At 41.2% G+C, this 26481-nt stretch overlaps 4 protein-coding genes across 4 annotated transcripts; 2 read left to right on the plus strand and 2 right to left on the minus strand.

Moving 5' to 3' along the window:
- Positions 1-565: 565 nt before the first annotated feature.
- On the minus strand, positions 566-7541 carry LOC115622410. The gene is made up of 18 exons (XM_030516343.1): positions 7502-7541; positions 6354-6743; positions 6138-6298; positions 5809-6074; positions 5588-5753; positions 5297-5386; positions 5144-5237; positions 3949-4143; positions 3250-3886; positions 2935-3187; positions 2795-2873; positions 2080-2154; positions 1637-2023; positions 1298-1572; positions 1085-1239; positions 857-1019; positions 712-801; positions 566-649 (listed from the first exon to the last, which is right to left on the minus strand). The coding sequence occupies exons 1-18, from the start codon at positions 7539-7541 to the stop codon at positions 566-568; spliced, it is 3600 nt and encodes a 1199-aa protein (XP_030372203.1).
- A 1005-nt stretch (positions 7542-8546) lies between these two features.
- Positions 8547-14134, minus strand: LOC115622411. The gene is made up of 14 exons (XM_030516344.1): positions 13870-14134; positions 13616-13807; positions 12387-12581; positions 12154-12329; positions 11185-11465; positions 10872-11124; positions 10733-10812; positions 10468-10586; positions 9816-10205; positions 9600-9760; positions 9258-9535; positions 9029-9194; positions 8702-8791; positions 8547-8642 (listed from the first exon to the last, which is right to left on the minus strand). The coding sequence occupies exons 1-14, from the start codon at positions 14132-14134 to the stop codon at positions 8547-8549; spliced, it is 2742 nt and encodes a 913-aa protein (XP_030372204.1).
- Positions 14135-14357: 223 nt separating this feature from the next.
- LOC115622412 (gustatory receptor for sugar taste 61a) lies at positions 14358-18199 on the plus strand. The gene is made up of 8 exons (XM_030516346.1): positions 14358-14526; positions 15882-16073; positions 16126-16320; positions 16380-16546; positions 16602-16724; positions 17550-17704; positions 17771-18023; positions 18110-18199. Exons 1-8 carry the CDS (start codon positions 14358-14360, stop codon positions 18197-18199), a joined length of 1344 nt encoding a protein of 447 aa, XP_030372206.1.
- A 224-nt stretch (positions 18200-18423) lies between these two features.
- LOC115622417 (centrosomal protein cep290) lies at positions 18424-26457 on the plus strand. The gene is made up of 16 exons (XM_030516350.1): positions 18424-18434; positions 19094-19421; positions 19477-19650; positions 19715-20137; positions 20198-20784; positions 20854-21134; positions 21186-22177; positions 22235-22367; positions 22422-22575; positions 22633-23337; positions 23399-24085; positions 24141-24273; positions 24344-24887; positions 25264-25711; positions 25777-26119; positions 26180-26457. Exons 1-16 carry the CDS (start codon positions 18424-18426, stop codon positions 26369-26371), a joined length of 6135 nt encoding a protein of 2044 aa, XP_030372210.1. The 3' UTR covers positions 26372-26457.
- The last annotated feature ends 24 nt before the right edge of the window (positions 26458-26481 follow it).

Consider the following 26481-nt stretch of genomic DNA (forward strand, 5'->3'; position numbering starts at 1 on the left):
TGCGTCGATGGATTTGCTTCACTCGTATCTCAATAGCCCAGGAAATCAAAACATAAAAAACAAAATTTACGAGAAACGAAAGGTAAAAAGAAATACTTTCTTTCAATCCAATCCGAAAAACATATTGATGATTTCCATTCTTTTAAAAAAAAACTAAATTATGTAATATTCTGAAAAGAACAAAATTATTAAAAAACTTCAATCAGTACAAAAAAAAATACAAAATGAATATTTTTAGGAATACTGACGCCTTTAACCACAACTGGCTATGTGTTATCGGAAAGGTAAATAATATTCTGCAAATGATAAACGGAGGCATTTATTACATGTTATTGTAATTTGATTGCCTGAAGGCTTTTTTATAATATTTATGTATATTGTTTTTGAAGTCGACAGTCAATGTTTGTTGGCATAAAGATATATTCACACCCTATTGAACTTGCTAAAAGGCTCATTTAAGTTACATACATTTTATGAAATTTTATATTAACAGCATAATTAAAGTGTAAAAAATGAAAATAAAATATTATGTAATAAATAGTGTTTACTGTAGAGCTGTGAATGCTCAATTTTCATAGCAATCATTAACTTTGTCCGCTTTGTTAAACTGCAGCAAAATTAATTCGTATGTCACGATGGTGCCCGCCACCTGCGAAAAATATAAATAGCAACCATTAAGTACTTAAGGGAGGGGGATAAGTCCCAACCCACCGATATGACCACGCCACGGGTTAGGCGAAAGAATTTCATGCCAGTGAGGGCCACCATATCCATATGAACTTCCTCAGAGAAACGCTTGAGCTATGAATGATTCTTTTACTTTGGTGGTGTGAATAAAGGGTATAGAATTAGGTACCTCCATGCACCAGTACTCTCTAGGAACACATCGAAAGATGAGCAGCGGCCGTTTGGACTCATCATTTATGCTGGCGCTATAAAGCGAGAGTATCAGGGTGCGACCCAATAAGAAGGTGAGTGAGAACCAGAAATAAAGGGTGTGTGAAGCCGAGGGTTTCTTTCTGAAAGCATTGAAGATTCCATATTAGCAATACTTGTAGAAATATCGGTCGTGGTTGAAACCTACTGCAAGCTCTTCAAAATCTTGCCACAGATGAAGTACAGATTATTGGAAAAGCACAGCAAAGTGATGGTTGATATGGCATCGTCAACCACATCGCACAATTTGCACAAATTCCGAAAGTTTTTACGGCATTGTATCCAATATTCCTGTTTGGTGGGCTGGTATTCGAAGTTATAGTTATGATAGATATGGTGTTTAATAATCTGTACCCTTTACCTGCCTCGCCTCCTGCTGCATGTAATCATTGAGTTGACGAAATCGTGATGCCAGCGAAACACTCACAGCCATGACAAAAATATCGTTAAAGCTCCAGGCAAAGGTCGCCAATACATTAACCACCTTGCCCAATATTCCCATCAGTTGGTTATAGTCCATAAACTGCCAGATTGGTGCAAAATTTAAATACAAAAAGCTCTCGATCGGCTGATTTGGTATAACCGGACAGGCGTTAACGTAATAAATGCTCGCCAGCATGCTCAGCAAATGCTCCACTGAAGGTTGAAAGTTGGTAGATATGTGGTAGATAGTTGGTTATCTTTTCTGGATAATACCCACCCAGCGAGCACATGATGCCCACCAGCGTAATCATGCGAATATGTTGCGCCAGAGCACCCCGTTCCCGTTCCGTACGTAGCTCCGGCAATTGAGACTCCACCGCCTGCCATTCCACAACCACCGCAGGCCACCTGTGAGCCAATTGAAAGAAGGCCAGCGAAATGAAAAATATGGAGGCATAGAAGATTAGCGTTTCCACAGAATCAAAATCAAATTTGACACTCGTCACAAAAGCAACCATGAAGCCAGAGGTGATGCCGAAGAAGACTATAACAATCATCGCATAAACAGTCCGCCAACTCCACCACGAGAATCTCAAATCGTCAGCGCATTTCGAAGCAATGCCACGCACGGGCATCAGTGCGAATATCTGTGCTATTAATAGTACTGTACAAGATAGTGTGGTTATTACTAGTATTGGTGAGTGGTAATTCAAATTGTACCGGGCCTTATAGCTTCCTGAAAGGAGCCGTTATGAATATAGTCCCACTTGTCACCGCGACGCAAACACGTTTTCACTGTTTGAAGAATTGAAAGGAGATCTCAGAGAGTGGGATTTGGTTGTAAACTTACATTTGGGCCAAGCAGCTCTTTGTTTCTTCTTGAAAGTAGTGCGATTTCTGAAGTTGGAGGTGCTTGGGCTGCAATTTATATTATTAGCTTTAATGAGCCGCAGATAAGAATAAGATTTGCAAGTTCGTCAATTTTCAGATATTGTCTCAAAGCAGAACTTAACAATTTTGTAAAATTACTCTTTGAAACTGAAGCAGATATTTTAAAATGAAGACATACATACTCTTATAAATGACGGTCTTCACTTACTCGGTGGAAATACGTGGCGATCGCCAAAAATTAATACGCATTTTGCCTTTACGTTGCTTCAGAGCTACATTGCTAATGGTTTTGGCCATATTCCAGGCACCTGCTTGGCCCAGAGCCCGTTACTGACTGTCCGCGACTAGACAAATAATTAAACTGAAATGCCAAACGCCTTTGCCAACTGTTCCAATTTAATGAAATGTTTACTACACAGTATATCTTTATAATCTTTGTGCAAATTACAGACTACGCGCCCACTTGTCAACTGATAGTTCATAAAAAATGCAGCAACTAAATGGGCGACTATTTATGAGAAGGGGCTCTTGGAGGAGCCTCCACTGCAGAAGTTTTTCTCCAACTGAGCACCCTCCATTTGATTAATAAGCACCAGTTCGTAGATCATCAAAGTGCCAGCCATCTGTAAGGTGGGGGCATTGAATACAATTTGTATTTGATTTGTTATGAAGGTTAAAACGCACCCCAAATATACGGCGACGAGTAAGAAAGAAGAAACCCTTGCCACTCAAAGCGAAGTTATCTGTACAGATGATCTCATTTAGACGCTTCAGCTCCAGGCACCAAAAATCCGTGGGTATCTCATAGAGGGTGTATGAAATTTGACTAACTGTGAGCGGTATAGAGGAGGCGGCAACCATCATGCTAAGCAGGCGTCCCACCACATGGAATAATGAGAACCAAAAATATAAAGAGTCCACCCAAGTTCCTTTGATTCTATGAAGTAAGGTTTTAAATATATACAAGTATAACAAATATTGGTTAGGTGAGTTACTCACTGAAAGCTGTGATAGATTTGCACGCACAGGAAATACATGTTGTGGGTACTGGATAACAATACCAGGCTGGAAAGCTCCTTATCGTATAGCTTGAGCAAATCACTAAGATTGAGGAGGTCGAGACGCACATTTTGCCAAAATGAATTCGGCATTCTCTCGCCCACATGATTCTTGATGCGCCAATGGAGTTGCTGGAATCGTATCTCAGTGGCACGACAAACCAGAACGAGAAAGATGTCCGGAAAATTCCAGACGAAAGTCATAGAGAGCGTAGTCCAAGTGATCAACGGAATAAGCCACTTTGTAAATGAGAATACCGTTAACAGTTCCGGACGCTCACGCATATAAAAGTTCTTCCAAAAGTCCACAGTCAGATTGCATTCCTGTATTTGTCGCTGATTGTTATAAACTGCACTTGTGAAATAAGTGAGATGCTCGCCAAACGCCAGAATGAGCAACACAACGCCCCAAAGACGGATCCTTCCACTGAAGCTCATACCCAACTGATTGGCATAACATTTTTGCACGAAGACGAGCTCACAGCTCGAGGTTTTTTGGATTATGAGAGGCCATTGCCGTGAGATCATCAGAAAGACCCCAAAACAGGCAATGCAGATTGTGCTAAAAGTAAGCGGACCTACAACAAAACAAATCAATTACAATTTGAAGATATTGTCTTGTACAAGTAAGTTCACAAACCTATGGTATAAATTTTGAGTCCATCATTTAATACCACCTGCGAGGAGAGTACACAGTCGAATATTGTGAAAATCAGAAGCCCTACGCTCACAAGCAGCGACAATGAGAACCAACGAAAGCGCACATCATCCGAGCCCTTCTTGGATAAAACGCCAGATACGGGCATCACGCCAAAGAATTGGGCCAGGAACAGAACTAGAAAAGTTGAAATAACAGAGAAATTAATCAACAAAAGCTACAAAAGCAATTATTTTTTCTCTTCTTTAATAGAAAGCATTTGTTGAACAATGAACAAGAATTTGAAAGCCAGATAAAGTGGAAATTATATTCATAAAAAATAGGTAAAAAAGACGGCAAAATAAATAAGAAAGAAGAAGAAATTATGCTTAGGCAACTTTTTTTAAAATATTAAGTTCAGAAAGTTGTCAACTGAAATATGATTTCAGAGGTTTGTCTTCAGATTACTCTTCTCAAATGTAAAACTAATAAGATTATACGCATTTTTAATATTTTAGTCCATAATTTATAAAACAATTATTTTTATATAGCTTGATTTGTATGCGCGCTGATTTTTTGAGACTGAATATTCTTGATTTTTTATATGAATCATTATAGAAATGTCGCACAGTTTTGATCATGCAGCTTCAAATACTTCCTTCAACACTGCCACAAGCTACTATAACAAACCACTAATGTGCATAATGTCCTTTAGCTTATTGTTTTCACAGTTGAACTTTAATGTCTAACTAATCCAACCATTAAACACATTTGTTTTTCGTTTAGCACTCAAATTTTTATTTAGGAACCTATTTGCTTAAACAATACTACGTTATCGCTTAAATCGTTTCATTGAGTGTCGCAATTACAAAATTTAATACTTAAGTATTATTTAGTTAACATAATTTAATATTCTGTCCCAATGCTACTTACTGGGCCCAATGGCGTGCTGCAGCGTGTTTATATTACTACTTGGCGGCTTCATGTGTGGCACGCAAATGAGACTGAGGCCGAGAGAATTATTTTTGCTGGCCATGCGCTGTGATTGCAATCTCGTAGGGTGTGCGACCCGACAAATTTGAACAACAAATAGTATGATGTGCATTTTTATTGCATTTAAAATAGATACAAATCTGAGCATTAAAGATTTCTGCTGCGCTTCTACGTGCATTGAGCTGTCATTTCATTAACTTCAATTAGTTATCCTTACAATAGCTTGTCCTTTGTCGGATGGCGCCCTTATTAATTACATCGGATATCATAAGTTCGTAAGTTATTATGGTAGTGGCCATCTGCAAAGTATAGAAGATGATGGTTTTTAGGTGAAGATGATGTTTGGCAGTATAGTTACGGCCAAAAAAAGCTGACGCCTAATAAAGAAAAAGTCTTCGCCCGATAAAGCCGTCATGTCGTTTCCCAGTTGCTCGCTAAAGCGTTGAACCTAAAAGAAAATGTTTATAAAAATTGGAGTGTTCTAACTTTGGCGAAAGGTATAGGGATTCTACAAAATCGCTACTGATATCATAAGACTTAATATTTATTTTAGTTAAAGTAACGATCTCGAAGAAGATGAAGATTTCTTATACATAGATATATAAGATACATCTGTGGTAGAAAAAATTTGCAAAATTTTATACCATACCTCAGTGGACCAAGACCTTGACGGCACATCCCGCAAGGCTGTACTTATTTTCTTTTCAAAAACAGTAATGGACGAGGCAATGAAAATAGTAAGCATGGTACGCAAGACAACAAAGGTCAAGGAATACCAGAAGGCCAGCAGCAAAATAAAGTCAACGCCAATGTTTCTAGTCATAAAAGAAATTTTAAGATAGTCTTGATAAGGTCTGCGTACCAACTCACGTAAAACTGTTGAAGAGCTGAAAGCATATAAAGAACATGTTTTTTCCAAATGCGAGTAGCACCAAGGGAGCAATGGCTGCATTCACAAGCCGCACCAGACGCTTAAGCTCCAAATAATGTTGACGAACCTCGGTCCAAAATATAGCAGGCATGGCTTTCAAATGAACGGCAGCAATGCGGCCATGAAGCTTAGCCAGGCCAATGCCCACAAACATGATGAAGCAGTCCGTGAAGGACCGAGGATAAACAATTACCAAGCTGATCCACTAGGTGATAAGGAAATACAGAAAATTAATAACGTGGGTTCCTTTGAAATGCTCACAAAACACCTCAAGAAAAGGCAACAACCAGGCATGGTAGGGCAGCACCATATGCAGATGTGGTCTTTCCAATTTGTAGATGCTCTCGAAGAAGCTCTCATTTATCTTGCACTGCGTTCGCTCCATATTGCTGAAATGGAACGAGATGATGTGAAGCAAAAAATGCTCCACTGTTAAATGGCATCGTATTGATATTACATTTTCCAGAAGATCCAACAAACTTACCCAAAGCTGAGATCATGACGAAGCTAAACACCACATTGATGCGCCACTTCATTTTGTATTCGTTGTAGTATCGATAAGGCACCTTAAGAAAGAGCTCATCAACACGCTGCCAGCTGCTCATTATTTTTGGCCAACTGATGGCCAATCGCCAGAAAAATATATGCATCAAAAGGCATACAACAAAGACCAACAGGACGTATGCATTTTGAAAAGTTATAGCCACTTTGCTCACATAATTCAACGCGACTCCGAATTCACAGACAATTAAAACCATTATAAAGCCCGAGTAGAAGGTGCGGGCACTAAGCCAACGAAAACGCAGATCCTGCACATGACGAGCTTCCATATTACTTACGGGAAACAATGCAAAGATTTGGGAAATGAAAAGCACTGTAAATAGGTATAAATTAGAGGGATATGCGTATGAGAAAAACATGTATTTATATAATTAATTCGTAAATTGTTAACGGTATCATGGGACTAAGCAAAATAAATGACTGTATAAAATGTATTATAAGGGGATATTATTGAGCCAAAAATGGTCGAACTGACTATCAGGACTAAAGGAAAAACAATTTTTCACTCATGAATCTGTCTAAGGCTATAATTTTGCTCAAGGCTCAAGAAAGTGTTGTTCTTCTTTTACTCGAATTTTTTTTGGAAATAGCGAAATCGATGTAGACATATCTGTCCGTCTGAATGAACGCCCGGATTTCGGAAACGGTTGATCGCACATTTTCCAAGCTTGGAATATAGATGTCTCTAAGTTCCTAATTTTACCAATACTGTATACATTAAAAAAGCTACATAAAGAGACCTTTCTATGCAATTATCTACTTTTGTTTTAAATTTCATCCAAATCGGTGAAATCTAAGAAGAGTTATTAGTGAATCAACTTCACTCCAGTAATACGCTCGCAAACTGCAGCATCGATTCGTCATCAGTTCGATCTTCTTCTTCTTTTTTTTAGGAGAAGCGTATATAGCTCGGTACCGGAAGTTTGTATGGGTACAGGGTATTTTACTTCCGGGCTTGCTCGACTGTAGTGTTCTCTCTTGTTATTATTGGTTACTGATATTTTTATGATCCGTATACCCTAACTCTACTGCTTACTCTTGACCCCTTTCTTCCCACCTTATTTAGCTCACCTTTGGACACAGCGCGATGAAATGTTTCACTCTGTGGCATGTTGAACGCGGACTGGTTTCTTTGACTATGTGTTCTGCAGGACATGCTGACATGCCGTATGCCTAATTAAGAGGAGTGTACAACAGTACTGTGTTTGCAATTTAGTGTATAGTATGTACATATATGTTTACTCGTCAAGCAAGCTGACAAGGGCGTCAGTTCTTTGACGCGATTAGGATCATCGAATTGCAGAGAACAGGGGTATATTTAAAAGAAATAGACCAGGCACGACTGGAGATGCGATGATATTGTTTATGGATGAAAGCAATATAATACCAGATAAATGGTGAAAGTTGATTCGGCAGTAGGAAAAGAATGTTTGTACCCTGTATCCGAAGGGTATATTGAGTTTATTAGGCTTGTACAAAGTATACCAGAGGCAGAAGAATCTCCGACTTGCGATTTCGGAAGCGACTAGGCAAACCCTGACCAAACTTGGTATGTAGACTCTCCATGTTTCGAGACAACACGTATTTAATTTATTTTTTTGGTTTTGCAATGTGGCAGAATTAGCATTAAGTATTCTTTTTTAAGACTGCCACAAGCTCCTGTAATGTGTTGAATCTCCTTTAGTTTCTTTAGGTTATCGAACCTTTTTTTTATTGAAACTAATTTTTCTTTCGTGTAGAATTCCAATTTTTATTTAGGAACTTATTTGTTTGAACAATATGTACTATGAAATCGCTAAAACCTAAAATACTTAAGTATTATTTAGTAACAAATATTTTAATATTCTGTCCCAATTTTACTCACTGGGCCCAATGGCGTACTGCAGCGTATTTATGTTACTACTTGGCGGCTTCATACTTGTGTGTGACACACAAATGACACTAAGGCCGACAGAATTTTTATGTGATTGTAATCTTGTTGGGTGTGGGTTCCGACAAATTTGAACAACAAATAGTATGACGTGCATTTTTCATTGTATTTATAATAGATACAAATCTGAGCATTAAAGGTTTCTGCGCTTCTACGTGCATTGAGCTGTCATTTCATTAATTTCAATTAGTTATCCTTACAATAACTTGTCCTTTGTCGGATGGCGCCCTTATTAATTACATCGGATATCATAAGTTCGTAAGTTATTATGGTTGTGGCCATCTGCAAAGTATAGAAGATGATGGTTTTTAAGCGAAGATGATGTTTGGCAGTATAGTTACGGCCAAAAAAAGCTGACGCCTAATAAAGAAAAAGCCTTCGCCCGATAAAGCCGTCATGTCGTTGCCCAGTTGCTCGCTAAAGCGTTGAACCTGAAAGAGAATATTTATAAAAATTGGAGTGTTCTAAATTTTGCGAAAGGTATAATGATTCTCTAAAATCTCTCACGTAGCTACTGATATCATAAAACTTAATACTTATTTTAGTTGAGGTTATGATCTCAAAGAAGAAAAAGATTTGAATAGGTTCTTCTTGTAGCAACATATAAGTTCAAATTATACCTCTAACCTTTTGATATATATCTGTATTCAAAAAACTTTATACCATACCTCAATAGACCATGATCTGGACGGCACATCCCGCAATGCTGTACTTATTTTCTTTTCAAAAACATTAATGGACGAGGCAATGAAAATAGTAAGCATGGTACGCAAAACAGCAAAAGTCAACGAATACCAGAAGGCCAGCACCACAATAAAGTCAACACCAATGTTTCTAGTCGTAAAACATAAAACGAATTATGGTATAGTCTTTATAAAGGTCTGCAAAGCAACTCACGAAAAACTGTTGAAGAGCTGAAAGCATATAAAGAACATGTTGTTTCCAAATGCGAGCAGCACCAGGGGAGCAATGGCTGCATTCACAAGCCGCACCAGACGCTTAAGCTCCAAATAATGTTGACGAACCTCGGTCCAAAATATAGCAGGCATGGCTTTCAAGTGAACGGCAGCAATGCGGCTATGAAGCTGGTGGAACCGCTTAGCCAGGCCGATGCCCACAAACATGATGAAGCAGTCCGTGAAGGATCGTGGATAGGCAATGGTCAAGTTGAGCCACTACAGGGATAATGGAATAAAGAAAATAAATATCATAGTTTCCCTCGAAATTCCCACAACACACCTCAAAGAGAGGCAGCAGCCAGGCATGATAGGGCAGAATCATAAATAAATGTGGTCTTTCCCATTTGTAGATGCTCTCGAAGAAGCTCTCATTAATCTTGCACTGCGTTCGCTCCAAGTCGCTCAAATGGAATGAAATGATTAGCAGCAAAAAATGCTCCACTGTTAAACGGAATAGTATTTATATTACATTTTCCAGAAGATCCAACAGACTTACCCAAAGCTGAGATCATGACGAAGCTAAACACCACATTGATGCGCCACTTCATTTTGTATTCGTTGTAGTATCGATAAGGCACCTTAAGAAAGAGCTCATCAACACGCTGCCAGCTGCTCATTATTTTTGGCCAACTGATGGCCAATCGCCAGAAAAATATATGCTCCAACAAGCATACAACAAAAAGCGATAGCAAGCTTGAATTATGAAAAGTTATAGCCACGTTGTTTACATAATTCAACACGGTACCGAATTCACACAGATTTAGAGCCAATATCAAGCCCGAGTAGAAGGTGCGGGCACTAAGCCAGCGATAGCGCAGATCTTGCACATGACGAGCTCCCACATTACTTACGGGAAACAATGCAAAGATTTGGGAAATGAAAAGCACTGTAAAAAGATGGTAAGGTACATATCAGATATAGACGTATATACTTGTAATTTATTTTTTCGTTTTGTGGTGTGTACAACTTTAAGGGCGCTTGCCTAAGCTTTGCCATCAGCACTTATTAAATTTTCAAGTTGGTATTCAATAATTCCTTCTGCACAAAACATTGTTTAATTTTTATTATTAATTGGCGATGTTTTTTTCTGTATACCCTAACTCAACTGCTTCCTCTAGAGCCCTTTTTTCCCACCCCATTTAGCTCACCTTTGGAAACAGCGCGATGAAACGTTTCGCTCTGTGGCATGTTGAAATGGGACTGTCGGCTTAGACTAAGTGCTCTGCAGGACATGCTGACTGCCGTATGTCTAATTAAACGAAGCGTACAACAGTGTGTGTGAGTGTGTTTATTATTGTGGGTTTGCAATTTAGTTTCACGTGTTTACGTCGATTTAAACCTAATCTACGTGCGAGCTTGTCAAGCCACTTGACAAGCAGGACAAATTGTTGGCGGCCGCCTTTCTAATCGCACAAGGACGTTAGTCCTTTGGCGCGATTAGGTTCATCGAATTGCAAAAGAACAAGCTCATAGGTGACAATGGTGCCTGCCATCTGCAAAATCAAATATTACACAAAGAACAGCGGTTAATATTTACAAGAAACAGACTTACGCCAAAGAGTAGGCGGCGGGTGAGGAAATAGAATTTCATGCCCGACAATGCCACCGTTTGGGTGGACATTTGAAAGATTAAGCGTTCAATCTCGACGCACCAGGCACGACTTGAGACGCGACGAAGGACCCCCAACGCACCCTTGGACTCATCATTAATCGTTGCCGCAGTGAGAAAAACAAACGCCGTACGTCCAACCAGATAGAGTAGGGAGTACCAGAAGTATATGTAGTTGATGGGCCAGCGTAATTGGCTGCAAAAATGTTAAATGATCAGGATGAGGACAACTGTATATTATATATAGAGCACTCACTTGAATATGTTCAGTAACTGAAAGCAAACAAAGTACAAATTGTTCATGGACGATAGCAATATAATGCCCGATAAATGATCGTCTACGTTCTCGAGCAACTCGCACATATTTACATAATGCTCACGAATTTCCAGGAAAGTGGATTCAGGCACACTCTCCTCCAGCTCTAGCTTGCTAATACGCGCCGTAATCTGTTCAAAACGATAGGCAATCCCTTTGCTGATCATCATGATGAATAGATCCATGTAGTTCCAAATAAAAGTGCAAGTGACATTGACCAACTATGATGATTATTAAACAAGAGAGAACGCTTCAGTCGAGCAAGCCCGACAGTGAAATACCCTGTACCCAGGTAAGCTTCCGGCACTGAGGTATATGCGCCTCTAGCAGAAGCAAAAGGAAGAAGAAGAGCGAACTTGATGCTGCAGTTTGTGGGCGTAGTATCGTAGTGAAATTGTTTCGCTAATAACTTTTCTTAGAACCAACCGATTTAGATGAAACAGTAGTAGAAATAGTAGATAATTATATAGAAATTATGTGTACAAAGTTTGGTTAGGGTAGCTTCTGAAATGTGGACGCTATTGGCGAAATTCTGTAGCGGGGGAAAGGGGGGAAAATTCCAAAAAATAAAATAAACTCGTCCTTTCTCGGACCTAGGAGAATCTGGATACCAACTTTGGTTACTCTAGCTTTTATAGTTTCTGAGATCCTTGAGGACAGACGGACGGACAGAGGGACGGACGGACGGACGGACGGACGGACGGACGGACGGACGGACGGACGGACGGACGGACATGTCTAGATCGATTTCTCTCGTCATGCTGATTCAGAATATATATTCTTTATGGGGTCGGAGACGCTTCCTTCTGCATGTTACATACTTTGCACAAACCTAATATACCCTTTTTACCCTACGGGTACAGGGTATAAAAAATACAGCAAAAAATATGAGAATAGGACAGAGCTTACCAGTATGTAGGCTCCTATGAACGGACTATAGGGTAATATCTGAAATACATAATCATAGTTCTGTTTTATGTAATTCTCAAAGGATACGACAGCGGTGGTATTATGCTTTGGCGAACAGATCTCAATGCGACGCTTAAAGCTTAAAACCGCAGAGATCAAGTAGAAGGCGTGTTCTCCTACAAAACGCATTATTATATCTTATATTTATTTAGGGTCTGTCTGCTCAGACTTACCCAGCGATAGTGCGATGATTATAATAGCGGAGAGTTGCACGCGTTGCGACAAATTGCGTTTGGGAATATCGTAGGGTATCTGAGTAAATGGCAACTCTGTACGGGTCCAAAAGCGTATCAGACGGGGCCAACGATGGGCCAAGACTATGAATAGAACGCAGGCAACTTGAACGCAGCCAAAGAAAATCAGGCCAACTGAAATGTAGTTAAATGATTAAAATGGTATACCATATGAACTTATATGTGCCCTAAACGAGTAACTGGAGTTCAACCTTTCATCGCTAGGTATATCACAGTTAAGAAGATAAGTAATGACAATTTGTGGATCATCAATGATTTTTTATACTTCTCTAATACACACGTTCAGGATTGTTTTGAATATCTTGGACTTAAATAATTCGGGAATTGTTTTAATCTGCATACTATTTAAAAAGTTCGCAAATCCGAAATATTTTGAAATGTAAACCTTTGAGAATCCACCTATTTAGAGAACTAATAGACAAAGTTTGCAAACTTGAATTTCCACAAATGATTCAACTTTTTAATCATTTATGCATATATAGATAGATATATGACTCAATCGTAATACTTAACAATTTTCATTAGAAAACCAAACAAATTTTGATTACACACGTCTTTTCAAGAATGAATGAAGAATTATTATTAATGTTTAATTCTGGAATGAACATTTTAAAAACTTAGAACAAAACATAAAATTGATTGAAAGTTCAGTTGTGTATGTCTATTTCCTGTTTTGTCTTAAATACTGAATCCTCCACGATTTATAAATACTTGTATGATTTTGCTACCGAACATCATTAAAAACTCAAGAAAGCATACATTAAAAATGTAATAAGATGCCAAAAAGGAAATATGAAAGCACAAAACTTAAGTTCTTTCAGGTTCAAAAGTATAATAAAAAAGCGAATCCAGTAGCTAATGGATGAATTATTTATAAAAAGAATCGATGTAATTTCAATTATCCGAGCATTGCAAATTGAACAATATTAAGAGAATGTTTGGGGATTGGTGGCAAATAAATGAATTTTTAAAAGCTTTCAAGGAAAATATATGTTGTTTTAAATTTCCAAAACCACCGTTTTTATTCAACTATCAAAGTTACGAATATATTAAATACTTGTATTGATTTACTTATAGTTTTTTATCAGCATATGAGTTTTATTCTGTTTATGATTAAAAGCAAATGAACACACGACTACGGTACTTACCAAAATTCTTGGCATTTACGCCTATTTTCAGCAAATGCTTCAGTGTAGATAGGGACAATATGGAGCTGGCGATCAGGAATGTAAGGGTGCACAGCATTTGCAAAGACCGGACGGCGAAACGTATCCGACGCGGATTGGCCTGCCGAACGTTCCTTAATGGCATTACGGCAAAGCATTGCGCCAACAGCATGACTAAGAAAAGCAATTCAATCAACAATTGCTCTGATTGTCAATCACCAAACTATTCAACTTACTCGGACAGACAGCACGATGAAATGTGTCCAAGTTGGCGTAGTCTGGTTGCGCTTTTGTCTTTATAACATTGAAATCGAAGGTTTCCCCATCCAATGTCTTGGGCGTTAAGTATTCTGGCATCTGAACATCATGAACTGCATATTCAGCCTCAGCCTCAGATTCGCTCTTCATACCGACTGCATTTTGCACCGGCAGATGTTTCAGTTCCAACACGCTAGCCCTCTTGCTGAGAAGCCGACGCAGTTTCAGGTTCTGACTATGCATATTGGCGGACGATTGTCGACTGAGCGCCTGCAAGTATGCAGCTCCAATTTTAAATGCGCACTGTCATGCGAATTATGGAGTTCAGCTGGCCACACTGCAACCGCAAATTATACGTTATTGCAAACATGGGGCGTGCTTCACACAAACACACAAATGGCCCTCATAAACAATAATTATGAGACATGTGGATGCCACTTGAAAGTGTGCGACAGTTGAGTGCAACATGTTCTCCATTTCGGCCAGAAAGTTCTTTCGACGTGATGCCAACATTCTGCGCAGATTAAAAGCCCGCCGGCAAACTCAACGCAAACGCTGGGCAACAAGAGTACGCTTCGCCAAGGGGGACAGAGATCTGGAGCACTTGGATACATTCCATCGAGCGATTCGGCCATGTGAGTTAAATTTTTGCGGGTCTGGAATGGTCTTTTAAAATATATTATTAACAAAGAAAGAAGTATTCTTAGTTTGTAGTTCCTTGAACGTTTTGCAGTACATGGCAGAAATCTCAGTGCGATCCAAAGAAACATTCATCGGTACTTTTCCACTTGAAATTATTCTTGTCAGGCTTCAGTGAATTTTTCCAATTACCCGCCAATTGATTTGAACTCAGCTTGATTCGATCCGATACAGTTAGCGAGAGGGTTGTAATCGACTTTTTCCATTCAAAATCCTTCACATCTGTGCCTGGAATACCAGCGTGGTCTGGTACATAGTGTTTGATCGAATTATTGGAAGCCTCCAACTTATTTTGGGTTTTAAAGCATTTCTGCAGAATTAGCTTGCCATGGCCTCGTAATAATACTTTTTTACAAAGCTAAGCTTCTTTTTTTGTGGAGTACAACCTATTAAAGTCTATGAAATGATTGTGTTTTGCATCAGTTATTCGAGATATTGTAACCTAGGCTAGCAATATGTTACAATTAATATGTAATATTATGAGGTTCGAAACCAAAGTAAGGAATGTAGGGTTGGGGTTTTGGAGTTATATTAATAAATTTTATTAATTGTATTTTCTTTATGGCGCCATAACAACGTTATAATGAAGGCTTCTAAGCTAAGAAAGCCTAAATAGGAACAATTTAATCGAATTACAATAATTGTTAATATATGCCACCGACTCGATAATGGGAATTTTATTTGCCAATCGGCCAGCTATGCCCCGAATCACAGTCCATTGTAGTCAGAGAAGTTCACAGATCTGTGAGCAAAAATTAAGAAATAAACATTAAAATTTTAAATATAATAAAATATAATATTATAATATAATATTAAAATAAAAATAAAATAAATAAATTTAAAACTTATAAGAGAAGAGAAACTTCTATTAATTAAATTAAATTAAAAGTACATTAAAAAATGGGGGAAAAAAATGAATAAAAGGAATATCTGACCCGGTGGGGAAGATTTATAAGCCAGTCCGGTAAGCTATGGCCCGTCTAACAACCGTGTGAGGTCTGACATTCCGAAAATAGCTGAAAAGAGAGGCTTTTTGAAAGGAAAGAAATATTTCCGTTGATATAAGCATAAAAAAGAGAAAGGACTGTGCAATACAAAATCACTTGTACACCTACCAAGATAGAGAGGAAGTTAATTTCTTGTAAGTAGTTCTGCAAGGAACTGAGAAATTAAGACGCCTTAGAAGACGTCTTAGAGTAGAAGAGTATTAATAACTAATAATAATAAAGAAAAGGCAAGTGAATATTTTGAATGGAACCCCTCAATCAACTACTTATTAATTATTCCACAGATCTATGCCTGGCACAGGTATTTGGTCTCATGCCTCTGGCTAATATCCGCAGCAGCGATCCCCAGGTATTACAATTTCGAGTCTGCTCCGCTGGCTTCTTCTGTACTGCTTTGTTTCTACTGCTGGGCAGTTTTAAGACGTGGCACGTGGCCATGTCACTTTTTGAGGTGGGATTCACAGCCAAGAACATGGGTAAGCTCGATTGTGGACCTATCTAATAGATTGCCTTATTGTGGCCTCTTAGTGGTGCTTATTTTCTTTACCAGCAACATGATTACTTGTCTGAATTTCGTAAGTTTTGCGCGTCGCTGGACACGCATTATTGTGCCCTGGACCTGTTTGGATATCATGATGTTATTTCCACCCTATGTGCAGTCGAAATATACTCTGCGCTATAAGTTACGTATATTGGGATTCTGCCTGGGCTGCCTAGCGTTAGGTAAGCCTGCTTCAACTGATTTGGAGAGCAATATAGAGATTATTTGTTATTTATTGTAGTGGAGCATTGTCTCTTTTACGCCTCAAGATATTACAACTATCGAATGCATATCCTGCACTGTCGACCCATTGGGACACAAGCCAGCTTTGACTCTTTTATGCATACTGAATTTGGGGATATCTTTGGAGTTGTGCACTTCAAAATTTTCTATGTCTTGTTCACGTTGGTGGGTACAAAAATCTAACCACGAATAAATAATATATACTCTGCTTGACTTTCAGATATTCACTGGATGTTTCAATTTCATATGGAACTTTATGGATCTGTTCATTATGATGATAAGCTTAGGACTGGCGCAACGTTTCCAACAATTTGGAGCAAGAGTTTCAGCTCTGATGGGTCGTGTATGTTGATCTTTTAATAACCTGTAGCTAGAGCTACCAAGCTTTTCATTAGTCTTTTCCCAGCCATACGCAGGCAAAGCTTATCTAAAGCATATATATCAGTTCAGAAATAGCTCTTGTATCAGGTTGTAATGCTTATATTGGAGTAATTTAGTATTTGTTTAGTTAGATTGGTAAGGAAAGCCCTTATAATTACTCATCAATGATTCAAGGCTAATGTACATTTGGCTACAAAATGGATATCGCTGTTGGTTATAAATGAAAGTGGCTGGAAACACAACTATAAGTAGCTACAAAACTGGCTAGAAATTTCTCTAAAAATGATTAGAATCCACGCTACAAAATCCGCTATAAAAAGCAACAAATTCCGCTAAAAAAGGCTATAAATGATTAGAAACCCAGTTTAAAATTGGTCGAATGTGCTACAAATTTATACAAAACTTCTATAAATATATAGAAAAAGGATAAAAAATCCGCAATAAAATCCACTAGAAAATCCAGTAAAAATTGAACGAAAAACCGATCGAATAAGACTAAAAATTTGATAGAAAAACTTGGATTTCAAGAGCGTCAAAAAATCAGTTCTATTGCTATTAAAGATAGCGACTTTAGAAAATCAAGACCTACCTATCAGGTGGGCATAAATCCATTCAAATCAGTGTCCTTATAACACATAGCTCTAAAAGGAACGAGCACTGCTAAAATCATTCCCCTATTTTGTAATGCTGTCATGGAAGAGATTGGTACTGAAACTTTATTTTATTTGAAGGACTGTCAATGATCAAAGATCAATTCTATTCGTTCTACTCCTTTTTTTACTTCAAGTATGTGCCGGATGCCTTGTGGTCTGATATACGACAAGATCATATAAGACTGTGCGAACTAATAGAACTGGTGGATAATAACCTTGCCAATATAATACTCGTATCCTGTCTGAATAATATGTACTTTATTTGCAATCAACTGCTCAGCATATTCACGTGAGTGATCAGCACCTTGCCATTGATGGACAGGGATATTTAATCATAACTTTCAATCTTTTGTAGGAAGCTACGCTATCCTATCAACTACATATACTTCTGGTATTCCCTGCTCTTTCTATTGGGACGCACCACCAGCGTCTTTCTGTGTGCCTCCCGCATACACGACGCCTCGTTGTTGCCCCTACAAGCGGTTCACATGGTGCCCAGTGAGTATTGGACGGAGGAGGTGCAACGTTTCATGCAGCAGTTGAGCAGCGAGTTCGTCGGTCTATCCGGACACCGTCTCTTCTATTTGACGCGCAGAAGTTTCTTTGGCGTGAGTTGACTTCAAAATGCATTAATTGAAACGATATAATACTATATAACTTATTATTTCTGTTTTTAACACCTGCCCCCACCAAGCTCATGGCCACACTGATTACCTATGAGTTCATGTTGCTGCAGTTGGATGCGAAGAATCGTAAAATGGCGCTGCCCGACCTGTGCGCCTGAAATGTAAAACGTTTTGAGAGAAGTTTCCAATAAAGGGTTTACAACTGTGGCATAATTGGCCTTTAAATATTATTTCAATGTTTGTGCCCGCTGACAAGTGTGATTGTTCACAGAGCCCCAAAAAACCGAAAAGCATCCACAAGAGGGCAACCGAAGTCGTTTACTATTAGTTTCAATTAATTTTACATATGTACGCAAACTAACGAGCTGTCATGGATATAGATATGGCTATATGGTAGCACCTTCCTTACATGCTCGTATAAGCGTCCAGATAGCGAGCAGTGAACATTTTTGAAAGCCTTTTCAATTTTTGTTTTAACTGACACTTTGCCAATTAACACTTTCCTGGTTACCTGCCATTGTTTGTGGCGCAACCCGACTCTCATACTCGGGCTTTAGTTGCAGCGCATTGCCACTCGCAATTATCCTGTCAAAACTTTCCAACACCTATGCAGCGACTAAAGCCGAAGGCAGGGACCAAAACAAAATGCCAACAAAAACAAACAGCCAGAGAAAAACTTTATACTCCATACATACATACGCTCGTTGAATTGCAACCCCGATCCTGACATTGGCATACGCTAGATTGTGGCACGCTTCCGGCATAGTCGCTGCACGTGAGAAGGACCAGCACCAGCACCACCACCACCACCACCACCATCCTCCAATGCCAACACCAACACCAACACCAACGCCAGCTCCTCCCGAAGCCGAACAACTTTGTTTTGCTTCAGCTGTCATGGCAACGCTTGCTCAAACAAAACTCAAAAAGGAGCATTTTGCGTTATGGAAAATTAGAATTTTCACGACGAACCCGTTCAGAACGAGGCGAACAGCGAGACCGTACGGATTTGGAGCCTGAAGAACGGAAGCGCCGTTTTGTTGACATGTCAGTATGGAAATGCCGGAGACTGTATCTGTGCGCAAATTTCGTGAGTTCGGAGCGCGCCAGAAGCAGGAACTGTACGAAACATTATTGGAATTGGCTGAGAGCATTGACGAGTTGCCCAAAAAATCGTTGCGCAAGACACTGGAGCTGACATTGGCCGTATTGGCGTACAAGGGTGCACAGGTCGACGAATTACAAAACAAATTGCCCCTGGGAGGGGCTTCAGAGCGACGCGGCTCCGAGCGACGCTTGTACGATGAAAATGAGAAGCTAAAGCGCATGTTGCAAAAGCTCGAGGAGGAACGTGATGGCTACAAGGAGAAGATCAAGGAGGTAGGTAGAGAGCAGTATTCGAATACTTATACTTACATATATCACAAATTTAAAGTTGGCCGATGAAATATTGCAATTGCAAAAACGTTTACAAGAGGCAGAACAGCAGGCTGAGGCCAGCGACAAGGACTCTTCAGACCCGCTCTCCGAGCTCGAGAAACACGAGAAACTGCTGCAGAACATAGACACTAAAAACAAGCACATCAAGCGATTGCTGCGCGAGATTGAGGTAAGTGTGTGTGCTGCCTTAGAGTTTCACTCCGTCTCTAATACCTTTAACTACACCCCCTTAGACGCTACAAAATCAAAACATTGCGCAATCCAAAACAATAGTTTTGCACGAACAAGAATTGCAGCACATCAAGACCAATCTCATACAGCTGAGTCAGGACATAACCCAAGTGGAGCAGGAGCGCAAGAAGCTGAAACAGAGAGAGCGGGAGCAAGGTTTGGAAATTACAAGACTTGAGGGCAACATTACTTTTCTCGAAGATGAGCGCGAGAAGCAGGAGCTGGAAATGCGTCAGTTCATAGAGAAATACGAGTCGAAATCGCTGAGCTGGAATCAGCTGCTGGAGCAGAAAGAGAAGCAGCTGAAAAGTTTACAGTCCCAGCTCGATAAGGCAACGGGTATATCGTCTGTGCTGCCCGCAATTCACAGCGACAGCACCAGCAGCATTCAAAGCAACGAAGAGGAGCAGACGAAGCTGCGTCATGTGAGCGAGAAAGATCCTTAAAATATCCTCCAATTTTACTTACACATTTCCCCTCCCTAGCTGCTGGAGTTACGCGAACAGCGCATTGAAACCCTAGAGGCCAAGGTCAAAACAATGGCCGATGAAATGGTGAGCTCCACCAAGGTAATGAATCGAATGTGTGCCGAACGCGAACGCTGTCAGGATCCCGCCCAGCCCCGTGCCTGTTGCAAACTCATCGAGGAGAGTCTGCGCGTCGCCAATGCACGCAGCCAGCAGTTATCCGAGCTACTTGAATCCACTGAACAGGACAATGTACTTAAATCCAAGCAAGCCCTACATGCCATCAATGCTCTAGAGGCGTACAAACGTGGTGAGGACGGTTTGGTGCCCGCATTACGCAAATGCTCGGCGCTGGAGCAGAAGCTTGCTGAGCAGAATAAGCAGCTGCGTAGTTATGTCCACGAACTGAATGCCATGCACGAGCTGGCTCAAGAGAATAGTCTGTTGCGACGCAGACTCAACATACCCGATGATGTGGTTGTGCTGGTTAAGAATTCACGAGCCAAGGAGCGCAACAAGGACAAACTGATTGAGCGTCTAACACTGAAGCTGCGCACCTCTGAGGAGTTGCGTCTACAGCTGAAGCTGGACAAAAGCGAGTTGAGGTGAGTGGCCACGAGGGTAAGAGAGGCTAAAAGAGAGTATGTTGTTACCATCTACCATCCTTCCTGCAGACGCAAGTTACTGGAGCTGCAGCAACAGTTGCGACTACCCAAGAGTCCGGAGAGTTCCATACTAGTGCCCATAGAGCCTGCGAAGCAACCTAGCGAGATGGGTGAAGTGCCGTCGAGTGCGCCGCTGCTTAGCCCATTATGCAATGGTGTGCCTAGCCGGGGTCAAGGCGATGGCGCTGCTGCGTCTGAACTGCAAACTAAATACGAGGAAGTACTGGCGGAAAACGAATCTTTGCGTGTGGGCATGTATGAGATACTGGAGAAGCTGCGCGAATATGATGGTAAGTCCCTAATATCTCATACCCCCAATGGAGCTAATCACATGTCCACAGCCACCTCTGAGCATATAACCATTGATTCGGAACTACTGCGACGTCTAATGGATATGCTGCCCAGCATTGATACCACACCCAAGCGGCTGCACAGCGAATTGCTTGCTCTGAAAGCGCGCGAGGAGGCACTGCGTCAGCTGTTGCAGCAAAACGGCAGCGATTCCGAAACCGGCGAACTGTCTTCGGTGCATAGCATGCGAGATGTGCCCGAAATGCCCCGAGAGGACGAGCCAGAATCGAGTGAAGAAATTATTATTATTGACACGGCCACACGTCCGACCACACCAAACGAATCTGCCGATATCCTGCAATTGCCTGTTATAGCACAAGAGGAGCAGGAACAGGAGGAAGAGGAGGCGGTAGGCAGCACACAAGTGCGGGAACTGCAACAACAGTTGACGGAGCTCCACACCTATCGTAAGCACTACGAAGAGCTGAAGCTACACATGGCCGCCGATGGTAATGAGCTGAAGCGTTACAACCAGCAGCTACATGAAAAGACGATCGCTTTGGAGCTCCGCCTGCATCAGCAAAACAATTCCTACGAGTTTATGCGCGAGGACTACGACCGGTTGCTGCATCAGATGAAGCAGCATGAGTTGCGATATATAAACGATACTGCGGCACTTTCGCGACAACTGGAAGAGCGAAACACCCAGCTACAGGCTCTGCAGGCTGAGCTCGAGTTGCAGCAACGAGTGCGACTCTACAGCAGCGAAGAAGTGCAGAGGTTGGAGCAAAAGAATTCCACATTAAGCATGCAGCTGGCGCACTGCCTAGAGGAGGTATTGGGAGGCAGAGTTAATACATTAAAGTTGCCCGAAATATGCGCAGATTATGGCATTATAGGCGACAACTATCAACTGGACTACATCACGGCTGCGGAGTATGAGGAGCAGCTCGCTATTCTCGCCACATGGCGCGAGAAACAGGCGGAGCTGCAGCGACAAAATAAACAGCTTGAGGGTCTCCTAGAAGTGGCCAACGGACAGGTAAGTGGTGGAAAAGCATTTTAATAAAAAATACATTATCTCTTATCATCTAACTAGATACAATCCCAGCAAAAATTGCTCAATGAGATTACAGATAATCACATAAGCCTTCGTCATCTGGTGGCTGATTTGCAAAGTAGCTCCGAGGAGAAGCTACTTGTGGCTAAAATGCAACGGGATTTGGACAGTGGTAGGAAGGATTACGTTCCTAAGGAATCTTATTGCTTAACAACTCTATTTTTAGCCAAAATGGAATTGACGCGCATTGAAACTGAACGCAATGAGCTGAGACTAAGCGTAGATAGTCTGCAGGAGCAGCTTCTCAAAGCACAAAGACTGACTGCCGAAGCGCAACAGGACTTCCAAATTGAACGCAGAAACAGAGATATTAAGCACAAGTAAGCACAGTAATACAAGTGTTGTATGCGCATTACTAAGTTAAATTTGTGCCGCAGATTTTTACAGAAATCACTTTTCACACTGAAGGAGAAATATGCCAAATTTACACCGTTAATCTTCCTGACCAACTTCGTGTTCGCCTACAACAAATTCATGCAACGTGTGGAACAGCAAGGGAACAACTTTTCGCTAACCAATGAACAATTGGAGCAAGTAGAAAAGGCTGTAGAATCACAGTTAGCAGCTAACGCCTCGACTAATAACGAGGACTCCCAACAGCTCATCAAACTGATCAAAGCAGAGACGCAGGTTAGGCTGTTGGAACAAAGCTGTGAGAGTCTGCAACTGAAGAACGCTGAGCTGCAACGAGAACTGGTAGAGTTGCGGCTACGACATGCCACAGAGTCAGAGCACTGGCAGACAATCGAAGCGCTCTTCGGAGTGACTCATGAACATGGCATTGGATCTGAGGTCAGACATATAGCTACAAATACAGAGATGCAGGTGCCAGATCCAGCCGTCCGCAGAACTGCCGCACAGCAGTTAACCGACCGGCAAACCTCACCCATCAGCTCGCCAAATAAGAAAGCTGAGCACATAAGCACACAGACCACAATTGATAAACCGCTGGAGTTACTAGAAACGGCCGTGCAAACCAATCGCCTTCAATCATTGCAACATCAAGCGGTGCAAACGGCTGCGATCGAGGAGGCCGAGCAGCGTTCAGAGTCTAAAGCGGAGGTGCAGGAAATACAAACCGCGTAAGTACAATAGTAAGCTGATACTTCTAAAGGGCTTAGCTACTCCTCTATTTTTATCTAGTCTACTGGCTGCCCAGAAGCGTATTGAGGAGCTACAAAGTCAATTGAAGTCCGATCAGGTTTCCAAGACTGATGAGAGTGCGAATACTTCGGGGACAACAGAGACCAGCACAGTAGACACCCACCAAAGTGGGGTTGTGGAGAAAACCATTCTGTCTTTCCACACGCTTCTCTTGGAGAAGGATAATTCCATTCAAAAATATCAGGATCTGCTGCAAACAGAAAGGGAACAAAGTCAGCAACTTTCTAGCAAGCTAAATGCCGAGAACGAGACTCTCAAAGCAACTGTGAATAATTTGAACTTTAACATTAAGACCAAGGATGTGGAAATTCTGGAGCTAAAGGCCAAGCTGGATGTGCAAATTACAACGCGTCATCTGAAACCTAAAGATGGTCAGGAACATGTCACATCTACTGAGTCCGACGAGAGCGTCGATAATAGCCTCAACGAGTTGACTGACGAGAAAATCGAAGAAATGTTCGAGGATACTACATCTGTGGATAAACAGGAAGTGGTTACAGTTCCAGTCAGTCCCCGGAATGATGGGGAAAAGGAAAAACAGGATACGGAGGAGCTTAAAGAAGTTTCCACGCTGCACAAACAAATCAAGGAACTAAAGGAAAAATTGGTTTTCAACGAGCAGAGCATCAAAACGCGGGAGGAGGAAATAGAGATATTGAAAGAAAAGTAAGTCCCATAACACAATAATATTACTATTTACTTATGTGGCCTCTAATTCTAGACTAAAGATGTGCCAGGAACGTGAAAAAGCTATAGAGAGCACCAACAACCCTGAAGTTGAACAATTACGTGTCTTCCTGGAGGAGAAGGATAAGCACATAAAAGATCTCATGGAAACATTGAAGAACTTTCATGTGAGTAGAACGAGTAAGACTTCGGTTTCCACCCTATAACTATGTATAATTCCTTCCCTCCTCCAAACAGGATGATCAACAGCGTTATATTAACGACACTTCTAACTTTTCGGCCGAGCAAATTGCCAAGCTGGCCGCCGATCTTAATCGCACCGAGGCCACCAATAAAATATATCACACACAAATGGAGGCATTGCGTCGCCAGGTGAGCAATCTAACCCAGCGTGAGAAGCAGGCCCGAGACCTTAGCCAGTCCCTGCGCAATCAATTAATCAAGCGGCCAGTGCTGTCCGTCAAAACTGAACAAAATGCTCGGGTTAAGAACGAAAATCTTCAGAAACGTGTGCAGCAATTGGAGTTGGATCTGGAGGATGCTCGTGCCCAGGTTCACCGTCAACAGATGCAGCTGGACGCCAAGCGTACACGAAGCGCCAACGAGGTGGGTCTGTGGGAGAAGCAAAAACGTTGGCAACAAAATGCCGAAAAGTATAAAGCCAAGTTAGACGAGACTGAGACGGCACTGGAGAAGACGCGCTCGTTGCTACGGGCGGCACGTACGACGATCGCACGACTAGAAAAAGACAAACATATGTTGGAGGTGAAACTGAATAGAGGTAAGAGGTGATTTAAACCTTACGATATTTCAAATATTTACGCATAATAGAGACAATAAGTGGAAGCTTTTGATACACTAGGACTGAGCTCTATATGGCGATAGTGATATATCTCCTCCTCCTTAATATAGAGCTCGGACTAATCGGTTTGGTTAGGGTGACCCCTGATATCCATAACAGTTTCTTTTGTTGTTTTGGAGGAATTTGTGCAAAGTTCCAAACGATAACACATTAGGGTAGTTAACCATTCCGTCTTTAACTCTTTAACGTCTTTAGAACTCTGACTTTACAGAATAGCCCTGAGGTGCTTGAGGGTTAGCTTTTCCGGCTTTTAAATAAATATAGGACTGATTGATTTATTAACTTTCTACTCCAGCAGGTCATACTGGTGGCGCCTCACAGAACACCCTGAAATGCTGTCGTACACCCTCGTGTCCCAATCTTCAGCATGTGGGCGCCAAGTTTACACCCTCTCCATCCGAGAGTCCCGAGACCTATACGGGTCCAAGCAGCGAGTGCAGTTCCCCGGCTCATAATGCGCAGCCTAATTCACGCTTTTACGATCAGAGCCAATTGGATTTGGTGGAGGCATTGAAGGCGCGTATTGAGTTGCAGCAAAGAAAAATTATTGCAATGGAGCTGGAGGGTCGTGGTTCGAATGCACTGACCACAGAGCTGGAGAAGTTGCAGGAACGTTATCAGGCCATTGAGGCGCAAAATATTCGGCTGGAGGCGCGTAATTTGCAGCTTCAGCTCGACACGGACTTGCTCCGACAAGGCGACACCAGCGAGAGACTGCAGAAACGCATCAAACACCTCGAAGAGTAATTAGCCCAAAAGGAGTGGATTTGTAGGACAACATCTAATGAATGGTTCGCTCTATTTTCAGCTACATAATGGCGCTCAAGGAGGAAATGGCGCGTACTGAGTCTCGTCGGGATCTTTGCAAGTGCAGCGGCATAAAAGTGAATACCCAACAGGGTCAGTCGGCTGAGCATACAATTCTTTCGCTGCGGAATCTGGTGGAGAAGCTGCGCTCAGAGAATAAGTTCCTCAAAGATGGACGACGCTCCACAGAGTCGCGCAGCTCCACCGATTCGTCAGCATCGGGATCGGCTCTGGAACTAGCACGAATTCAGCAGCTGCATGCAGAGGCTTTGGAGAAAATTAGCGCTCTACAGATGGAGTTGAATCAGCGGAACAAGTGTAGTCAGTGTAGTGGGCGTAGCAAGGTATATATCTACATATATGGAAAATTATAAAGATGAACTGTAATGCACTCTAAATTTTAGGATGCAACGAACGAGGAGCTAAAGTACATTAAGGAGCAACTTGTGAAGAAGACGCAGCTACTGCAAAAGGCAAAAGTTTTGCTGACGCGGGCCGCTGCAAAGGAGAAGGTGCTAAAGGAGCAATTAGCGTTATGGAAGCGCAAATGTTCGGAGCTGCAAAATGTGCCCGTCATTGATGAAATTAGCGAATAGGTGCAACTGGAGAGTTTACAAACCTAGAGATACCATTAAATAATGTAAATAAATAAGTAGAATAAATCGAGCTTGGTATACATTTATCTAAAGCGCATTCATTAACACCG

This window comes from Scaptodrosophila lebanonensis, unplaced genomic scaffold (genome assembly GCF_003285725.1).
Source record: "Scaptodrosophila lebanonensis strain 11010-0011.00,11010-0021.00 unplaced genomic scaffold, SlebRS2 tig00000043-arrow-pilon, whole genome shotgun sequence".
Classification (NCBI taxonomy): domain Eukaryota; kingdom Metazoa; phylum Arthropoda; class Insecta; order Diptera; family Drosophilidae; genus Scaptodrosophila; species Scaptodrosophila lebanonensis.